The sequence below is a fragment of the Hippopotamus amphibius genome, chromosome 6 (genome assembly GCF_030028045.1).
Source record: "Hippopotamus amphibius kiboko isolate mHipAmp2 chromosome 6, mHipAmp2.hap2, whole genome shotgun sequence".
NCBI classification, from domain to species: Eukaryota; Metazoa; Chordata; class Mammalia; order Artiodactyla; family Hippopotamidae; genus Hippopotamus; species Hippopotamus amphibius.
The window spans coordinates 22115499-22125805 of NC_080191.1; the positions used below are offsets into that span (position 1 = coordinate 22115499).

Consider the following 10307-nt stretch of genomic DNA (forward strand, 5'->3'; position numbering starts at 1 on the left):
AGCTGTGACTCTGAGTGATTCTCTTCCTTAGGTCAGCTTCCCTTTAACTAGTTTACAATTTGACCTGTTTATTAGACAATTATAGAACTTTGTTATTAGAAGTAATCTTGATTTGGTTTTGTTCAAGTGTCCCAGGAGGTAAAGGGACTTACCTAGGTTCCTTTAACTAGTAAGGCTGATCTGATTGTTAGTGACATGGCCAAGAACCAGAATAGTTAGTTCCAGACTCATAGTTGAGTGCTTTTCCCACTCTACTCAATTCTGGGAGACTCTCCTACTAATAATTCAACTTAAGGTTAACTAGAAACAAGAAAGAGTAAAGTGATAGAATATTAGAAGTAAACAGTTTTTTTCTTAAAGATATATATCTTTGTGTGTGTGTGTATGGTAGTTAATGATCCCCGGTTCTAAAGCTAAGGACAATTAAGTCCATTGAAATAATTTGAAAGAAAATAAGGCTAGAAGTCAGATGACATAGTTCCCGGTACTTCTGCTAATGAGCTTTGTGTCCTTGAGTGAAGCACCCCCACCCCTCTGAGACACAGCTTCCTTACCTACAAAATGAGATGCTTTGAATCTCTAAACTTCCTTTCTAGATCTAACATCCTATGATCCCTTTGATTTTATGGTTACCACTGCAAGGTCCAATAGAGTTATACATCCAATAATAGCCACCACATTCAAACAGGTCTCCTCTATGCTGAATTCTGTGCTGCAGCAGAGGCTTCAGGACTTGTCTCTGATGAGTGGAATTTCAGGGTGTCTGCTGGCATTGATCATGACAGACAACAATTCCCAGGGAACAATATAGAATGAGGCAGTTATTCATGCACCACAAAGAAACACTGGCCTGTCTCCAGGCATCCAGGCTCAGTTCAGTCTCCAAATAACAGGCATTTATCACCTCACCTGTGACCTGGGGATTGACAGAAGCACAGATGACAGAACTGCTCTGCTGCTCCCAGGACTCATGGCATATCAGCAGGAGGAGAGGCTACACTTAGGGCATGCTTAGCTTGTCAAATTATATCACTGTTCATCAAAGGGAGACATACACACTGTGGCTGTGAACCTGGAAAGGCACTGTGGAGTAATTCTGCCATGGAAGAAGCAGCCAGCCATGATTTTAAACCCTGAATTTGTGCTCTGGATCTTGCTGTGATTCTAGATGGGTCTACAGCCCTGGCATCCCATGGTACAAGGCTTGCTAGACATTTGTCTTGCCTTCTGCTGGTGTCTATATTATGCATTCCTTTGGATTGACATTTGGCTTATAGAACTGCTCAGTGCAGTGCTCCATGATGCAATTCACTTTGTAAATAGATAACAGTATTGCATGTAATAGTCACGTCCAAGGTGAGTTTTAGTGAACACATCTTTGATGTCTAGACATCTCAATTTCCATTAAAGTCATCATGCCACTCCATATAATGGAGGGCATAATTTCAAAATAAATATTAATAGAGTCTGCACTGTGCTCAAGTGTCCTTTTAGCTGTAGTATGTCACTGCTCTAGTCTCCAAGAGACTTGGCCTAATGCAGCTGTTAATATTATGGGATTTCTCCAACTCATTGGTTCTCATGGAGTCATAAATGTTGATTCTCCACTCCATTTAGGTAAACACTAGCTCTCTAGCTTCCAACAAAACACAACACACAAACTAAGAAATTCCTAGAAGTGAAAAGAGGGCCCTATTGCATGTTACTTAAAGTATATCTGACCACCCCCTTCTTCTTTTTTTTTTTAAGAGAATTTTTTCTTTGCATATTTTTTTTTCCTTTATGTAGAGGATTTGGGCTTGAATATGGACATTTTCCCACTACCATTCAGCCTCGGAATGCTGTTTTCCTTAAGTTTCTCATGATAAAAAGACTCAGATTCAGAGCTGAACTGCTGGCAGCTGAATTTCATTAAGACTTTGATGGGAAACTTAAGTTGGAATTACAAACATCTGTGGTTAAACTTCCCTTTAGTAAACCATTTCCCAGAATTTAACTTTACCACGCTAGGAGCAAAAAGAAAAACAGTTGAAAAAAGAATGCTGCTCTTTGGCAAATGCTGGAGTAGATATTTAAATATTCTTCTATGTGGTTATTACATCTTAAGTCAAGTAGCAGATTACTTGCTTTAGAAAACACATAAGTAATTGTTTGGAAATGCTAAGTTTTGGAACTCAAAGCATGTACTGGTGATCTGATTTTAATGGTTTCTAATCAATCAAATGTCTCAGAATTATATCTGGCCATCATTATATTTATATGGTTACTTTGAGCAAGGAAAAAACCTAAAGGAGAGGAGTGTTTTTGGCATTATATGCTTCAAGAATCTATGACAAGTCAGATTTGAGAATTTAACTGTGAAAGGGGAAAAAAAGGTTATAGTCCTTGTCATATCAAACATGCTGAGTTTTTTGTTTAGTTTTGGGGGGATTTGGAAAAACTCATTCATTTCTCTTAACTGTTCAGATTATCCTATTCCTAGAGCAAGGTTATGTTTAAAGAACCATTAGAGACACAGTGATTTTAATAGTTAAACTAGTCTCTCTCTTCTCCCTTGTTGGATAATCAGCAAATTGGTCAGCAAAAATTGAAAGTAATCAAATTTACAAAATAAGTAAAAATTTAGATAAAAATAGACTGTTACTACAAATTTGAACTTGCAGGTAGATGAAAACAGATACTGGAAGAAAGAGGGTGAGGAGGGAGAGAAGAGAGAATGAAGGCAGACTTTGAGTTAGGCAGCTAATACATATCATTTCACTTAAACTTCACAAACATCTTGCAAGGCAAATACATTGGTATTCATTTTAAAATCAAACAGACCGAGCCTCTGAAAGATGAATTAATTTGCCTAAAGTCAAACAGCTAGAAAGTAGGGGAGCTAGATTCATAGCACATCTGTCTGGCTAGGTGCCCACATTATGCCTTTGAAGAAAGGTGAATTTCAACTGTCGTAAAGCAGAGACTACAAATAAACAGTCCTCAGGCTGAACTGGATCATCAGATGTACTTCCCACAGGGCATTAAAAAAACTGAGTCAGCAATTTCATTTAGAAATCCAGATTCTGTCTTCTGGTGAAAAAACAGAAGGCCTGGCAACACTGAGAGGTAGGTGCCTTCTGGAAGAGGCATCCCTTCCTCTGCTTTTGCTTGGGCCTCTCCACTCACAGGATGTTTTCCTTTCACTGCCCAGTTATCTTTTGCTTGGCCTCTGTAAAAATCTGAGTTTTAAAACTTTCTCTGTTCCATAGGATCAGCAGTTCCACGTTTAGGTATATACTCAAAAAACTGAAAGCAGGGACTCACATGGATAATTATGGACCCATGTTCATAGCAGCACTTTTCACAGAAGCCAAAAGGTAGAAACAACTCAATGTCCATCAACAGATAAATGGATAAACAAAATGCGATATATCTACACAAAATGTGATATCCTACAATAGAATATTATTCAGCCTTAAAAAGGAATGAAATTTGGATACATGCTTGAACTCATTATGTTAAGTGCAATAAGCCAGGTACAAAATGACAAATATTATAGATTTCACTTACATGAGATACCTAGAGTAACCAGATTCATAGAAACAGAGAGTAGAATGTTGGTTGCCAGGGCCTGGGGAAAGGCTAATGGGAATTATTATTTAATGTGTATTGAGTTTCAGTTGGGAAGATGAAAAAGTTTTGGAGATGGATGGTAGTGATGGTGACCAATGGCGACGGGTGATGACGAATGGTGAATGTTCCTAATGTCACTTAAAATGGTTAAGATAATAAATTTTATGTATATTATACCACAGTTTAAAAAAACATTTCTTCTGGTTAAATCTGAGAACTCTGGAATTACAGTAAATGGAATTCTCTATTTGCCAGTGATATTATAATAAATTCCGTAAGATAGGTCATGTAATTTATGCTACTCATCTAGCAAGCACTGCACAAATGTCTTTGAATGGTATTTTATATATTTTCATTTTAAGAAATTCCCAAACGTTGACTAAAATTGTTCCTACAGATAGTTCTATTTACCTAACCACATTTTCCTAGATATTCTTGCACAGTCAAATTATGAGGGTGAGTCAAAAATTATCCCCACTCTGGCTATATAATTTACAGAAGTTTTAATATAACTGGGGTGTGGATAATTTTTGACTCACCCTCGTACTTTCATAAACTCCTCCCTAGCTGTGCCACTTACCAGGCAGGTTGCCTGGGCAAATGCTCTGTACCTCAGTTTCCACATTTGCAAAATGAGATAATAACTATGCCAGTCCCATTAAACTGCTATGAGGGTTAAAGGAAGTAACTCATGGAAAGTGCTTAGATTAGTGTCTGGCACATGGTAAATACTCAATGAGTGTCATCTATAAGCCATGCTATTATTATTATTATTATTATTACCGTTACTATATTCCAGTCCTTCTAAAATAATGTTTCCTAGGAACCTTCTTTGGTGTTTGGTGAGTAGGTGGCTGTGCCTTCCTGGCCTAGCCCAGGAGTAATACTTTTTCCACATACCCTCATGGCACTTAGCGGATAGCTGCTCTTCCGGAGCATTAATTCATTCTGCTTTATATAGTGGCTATGTATATATTTTTCTCTTAGATTCTTATTCCTTGAGGGTAGGGATGTGACTCTGCTTTCTTTCTGTCCCTCCTGGCATCTGCTTTATTACTCTGTACGCGGTAGGACCCCAAACCTGCTCTTTGGATGATATTAAGTGAGTGATAATGACTGCATGCTGGGGTGGGGGTGGGGGTGGGGGTGTCAAATTACCAACAGCACTGTTGAATAGCAGTACAGAATGATGGCCCAGGCCAGTGACTGGAGGGCTTAATGTTATTCTACAGAGCCTATTTCAAAGTAAGGGAGCAAGATAAGGAAAAGGAAAGCAGATAGTGAAAGGGATCTAAGCTGTGTTTTAATAAACATACTGCAATCCTTTAGTGGCAGGGCACCTAACTATGTGTTGGAGCACGGGATCACAGATCAACCATGAAGTGAGTCTAGAAGAAAAGTCCCTCAGAATTATTTTAGCTCATAGTGCTGTTTTCTAGCAAGCAAGTTTGTCTAGTGCGAGGTACATTTGTGCATGTGGTCCACGAGGCACTAATTTTCTGGGAGGGAAGCTAAGAGCAGCAACAGCAAAACCCGGTCAGGTTATTAGGAGATAAACTCTTTGTTTCCCCCTTAGGGAAGTTTGCTCAGTATTGTCAATTATTTCCCTTATTTTTCTCAGTAATCTACCAAAGGCAGTAACAGTACCGTTACCCTCCACCACCTCCCACTTTGCGCCTCCAGCAGAGTCACCACTCCTTCTGAGTCTCCGGGTGTCTTCTTTCTAGCCACGAGGGATATAGACAACAGAGATGTGGCAATACTAAGTAAAATAGCACCATAAAATAAAGTTCTGAGAAATATTCCCAACTAAGGGTTTCTTTTAGTCAACCTCTAACCTAGTGTCCTTGACCTTGTTTAACTCCTGCTTCTTTTTGATAGAGAAGAATGTCACTCTTCCCAAGGACACTCTGATACCCTCTCCTGGGGGACTGTTCCTGTCTCCTACCCTGCATCCCCTCCCATTCTTCTGCATCTCCATACTGGCCAAGAAGACTTCTGCCTAGTTTCACTTGCTGTAGTGTGTATAAAAATTAAGACTCTCTTTTCTTACATGTGTAATATTAGAATACTAAATACACTTTTTGACACTACCTAGTTTCCCCTTTGCCCTCCTCCACCTACTGAGAATCATTGTTCTCACCATACACTTAGAAATAAGGGACTCAGTACATTATATGCTTATAAGAAAGCAGATAGTGGGAAAATCCTACCAACTAGCACAGAGATACTCATGGGAGGTTTGCTCCTCTTTTCAAACTCTCTGCATCCTGGGGGAAGTTTGTGCTTATTTTAGAAGGAAAGGAGGGGCCTTCCTTCTTGGTCAGCCAGTGCTTCCGATCCTTTTATTCGGTGCACGTTTAATGTATTCGTTCTTCTAACTCACACTGTGCACCAGTGTGCCCTAGTCTGTGCTGAGTGGGAAGAGCTCAGGGATGGAGAGGATGCCAGTCTTGCAGTAGAGGAGCATGGGAGAGCCGTAGAAAGGCTGTCAGCCTAGCACCTCCCACTGCTCCATGCTTGCCTTAATATTTTTCTTCCTTCCCTTTGAAGGAAAATTGAGGAATAACCATTTATATATATCCAATTCAAATAAAATGAATGTATTTTTAGACTATCCTTCCATCCACCTCTTGAACCTCCCACAAATAACGTCTTGTATGAGTCCATGTTCTCTTTCTCTCTATAGATGAAAATACAACCTCCTGAAACAATTCAGTAGAGTGATTGTACCATGTTATTAAATCTCCAGAATGTGTTTGCTTCCAGGTCTTCTTACTGGCTATAAAGAGCATGGGAAACCCGAATGGTGGGGCGTTGGGATTGCTGTGGGACCGCAGGCTGACTGGGGGCATTATGTGAAACTATGCAGTGGGAACGTAATTACACCAGTCCCACCCTTTCTACATCATATACTTTGACCCTCCGGAATGACTAATCGCTTCTTTCTGTTTCCCTAAACCAAAAGCCTCAACGGGCATTCTGAACCTATTAGTCTCTGACAGTATTACAAATTTAACTCACTACAGGGCATTCTTTTTGATTGCAAGGAAACAGACAAGCAATATTAAGTAAAATAGCACCATAAAAATAAAGTTTTGAGAAATATTCCCAAATAAGGGTTTTTTTAATCCATGTATTTTTAATAATAATAATAAAGACAACACTTAGTATGTGTAAAGCATTTATACTATGTCAGTCACTGTGTTAAGCCCTCTATATATTTTATCTAATTTCATCACAGTAACTGTATGAAGTATGAAGTAGACATCAATAACTTATCTAAGCCTCAGTTTCTTTATCTGCAGGTTGGACATCTGTAGTTTACCCAAGTTAAGGAGCAGGTAAGCTGAAATTTGAACTTGGGACCATCAGACTGCAAAGCCTGCAATCTAAAACACTCTGCTGTGCTGCCTTCATATTATTTCACTGAACATACAAGTGTATAAGAAATTGCTCAGGGTTTCAGCAATAAATGTAAAGTTCCCTAAAAATCAAATAATTATTTTCTTACTTTTTGCGAGATGAGAGTTACAAAAAGCTTTGTGTGCCTGTCTTTTTAGAATTAGCAGCTAAGAGTACAGGATGCCCAGATAAACTGAATTTCAGATAAACAATGAACATTTTTTTTAGTATAAATACATCCCATGAAATATTTGAGACATAATCAAAATCTATTTGTTGTTTATCTGAAATTCAAATTTAATTGGGTGTCCTGTATTCTATCTGGCAATCCTACTCTTAAGTCAGGCATTTCATTCTGGAACTTTCCATACTCAAAGCAACAGGTGGAGATAATGCTTCCCCGGGAGGTTTATTCCAAGCCTGTAGAGAAGTGAAGCCTTCCAGTTGTGTGGAGTGTCTCCTGGTCTGGCTTCTCCCCATGTATGAGTACAAAGTTGACCAGAAGACGTGCCCCTCTTTCTCATGGGGATTACATTTCACACCACAGTGGGGGCTGGTATGCTCTGGCCCTACCCATCCTCCCCTCATTTTGCAGCATGAGTAGGGCTCGCTCCTGGAGAAGCACCATCTTCATGCATCTTATCAGTAGTAATTAATAACTACCATTATACTAACAATTGATAGGACTACTAGCAATAATCCCTATTTCAGTTTTGTTAGAAGTGGTTTCAATCCACATAACTGCTTTGGTTCTATGGTTGCTGTAACCATAGCTATAGGGGGTGTGTGTGTGTGTGTGTGTGTGTGTGTGTGTGTGTGTTGTTAGGTCAACTGCTCTTTCCTTTCCCACGAACTTAGGTGACTTCATTTTCCTCCTACTTAGCATCTCCCACGCACTGGACATGCTGCTGCTGTCCGTTTTGGCTCAGGGGGCTCTTAAATCATTTACTGTGGATTCATCCTCCTTTATCCAATTTCTACACTTTGGTTATGCTTTCAACATAAATGCTCTTGCAAGGGATTCAAACAGCAGCTCTTTGAATAAGCATATCATCAATAACGTATCTCCATCATTTTTACATTTGGGATGGGGCTTGACTTTCATCATGACTTCTTGTTTCTGGAATATAATGGCTTGTGTCTATTTAAGGTATCTACTCTGCAGTTTCCTAAGAGCTCCTTTAGTGCCCTCAACCACCCTTCACCCTCCCCTGTTGCAGAGGACCTTCTGTTTAATTTGTGACCAAAAGATTGGTCCTGCAATATTGTTCCCACTGTCCTAACATCACAGAGGAGCAGGAAGCCAGTGACAGGGCACACACATTAAATGGTGTGGCTTGACAAAAATAACTCTACTGGGATATACAAGTGGTGGAAAGTCACAGATGTGCTACAGCAGCTCCAGGTGAGAGTCTAGCCTACTGACTCAGAGTATGCAGGACACAAGTCCTTTTGCCAGCTTTAACAGCGACGTGTTCCAAAGCCTCAGCTCTCAACTCACAAAGCCCAAATCCAATGTGCAAAGTAAAACTCTTTATTTCAAGTTTCTGAACTGACCCAGTCCAGGTAAAACTCTCAAGGAGGGTGGGGAAGAGAAAGGGGCGTGGGTGGAGAGGGGGACACGAGTGTGGCACACACAGCACGGGGCGCAGGTGCCCCAGCAGGGTGACAATGGCAGGGGCACTGTACCTTGGTAGCAGGCGGCAAGCTTCCGGGAGCCACGCGGGCCTCGCTGATCTCAGGCGGGTCTAGTCGGCCGACCGCCGAGCTCCCTTCAATGTCAAAAGAATAAGCGCTGTCGTCCCCAGACGCGGCCCGGGAGCAGGCGGCGCCCCAGAGGAGCCACAGGGGCAGAACTGTGCACCAGGCTGCGCTCAAAGCCATCTCTTCGCTGACATCCGACAGGGCTCCTCCAAGAGCCCGGCCACTGTTGGTCCTCGCCGGTCCCTCCTGTGGCTTGGCGGTGCCTCGCTTATTTTACCTTCTCTGCGTCTGCAGTATCCAGATGTGGGAACTCAAGGCAGCCCAGGGAGCAACTTCATAGAAAAAGGGAGAGTGAGAGAGTAAGCCAGAGCCTTCCCCCTCCCTTTCTCTCTCTCCCTCTCCTTCTCTGTCTCTCTTTCTGTCTTCCCCCTCCGTTTCTCTCACTTTCTCTGTCTCTCCCCAGAGGCTCTGGCTGAAGAACGTTCAGATGGATGGAGCTTAAAGCTCAGCATCAAGAGGCGGATGGGTTTGGGGCGAGCCCCGCGAGCGCCGGCCTCCTCCTGTCCCTGGCGGTCGGGACTGAGGGCTGCGCTGTCCTGGCTTCCTTCCCACACCCATTCTCACCACTCCCTTTTTACCTTCACTTCCAGGCCCTCCCCCTCCAAGCTGGTCTTTCAGACACCGTGGCCGGGCCTTTCCTGGAGGCCTCCGCTCCCCTCTGTTTGGAGCCCCTCAAAGGGCCCCAGATGAATATTCAGCTTTTGTGATTGCTTCCTCACATCTCCTATTTATTTAGCCAAGGTGCCAGATGTCTTATCTATATTTATGTAGATCGTTATGCAGCCCCACTAGTTTGCAGGAAAGTGGGTGGGAAAGGGATTCCGGGGCTTGAGCAGGAGGGGGATGCTCTCAGATGGCAGAGGGGGAGGGCACCCACTTTCTTGGGCAGCGTTTCTCTGTTCTAGAGACAGGCTGCTGCACTCTCTGTGCTTGTAGCTTCCCTGGAGCTGGGCTGGCCACTCTCTTCCTCCCAACAGTCCTCACCCAGTGGGCTTGGGAGAAGGATATCTTTCACTGCAGCACTGGAAAATGACTTCATTACTCAAATGCATGAACTTTTATTTACAAAGAACATCTTGTTTTCGTCCTAAAGAGGTGCTTTGTAAGGGGCCTGGAACAAGGCTTGCAGTGTATGAGCCTGTCAAATATACTGCCCACAGCCCCAACCTCTTCCTCTTGGCCTATAATCTCATGCCTACTACATCTGTCTGTCATGTAACCTTCCCAAGACTTCGGGGTGAAGCTGAGCTACAATTATGTGGGGTATCCATATGGAGGGGTCAGTGGCCACTACAGCTGATAGGTACCTTTACATTCATTGGCTTTATAAGGAGCTTTAAACATTCCCGTGAGCCCCAAACATGTATTAAAAACGTTCAGGTGAGATTAGGTGAGACAACCATAGACACTCAAGTAAATTTCTAGGTGTTTGAAATCACTCACAGTCATGCAATAAAGCATTTCAATAAAATTTAGTCCTTAGCTCTATTTATAGGACAAAAATCATTTTATCTAAGGATAAA

At 41.9% G+C, this 10307-nt stretch overlaps 1 protein-coding gene across 1 annotated transcript in view; it reads right to left on the reverse strand.

Annotated features, from left to right (window-relative positions):
* Positions 1-9302, reverse strand: part of LAMA4 (laminin subunit alpha 4) — a 133754-nt gene extending 124452 nt beyond the window's left edge. Inside the window, exons 1-2 of the mRNA XM_057738716.1 lie at positions 9169-9302; positions 8710-9056 (exon numbers count right to left, since the gene is read on the reverse strand). Of these exons, the coding sequence (XP_057594699.1) occupies positions 8710-8904 (195 nt within the window). The 5' untranslated portion in view covers positions 8905-9056; positions 9169-9302. The remainder of the gene's footprint in view (positions 1-8709; positions 9057-9168) is intronic.
* Positions 9303-10307: the final 1005 nt, after the last annotated feature.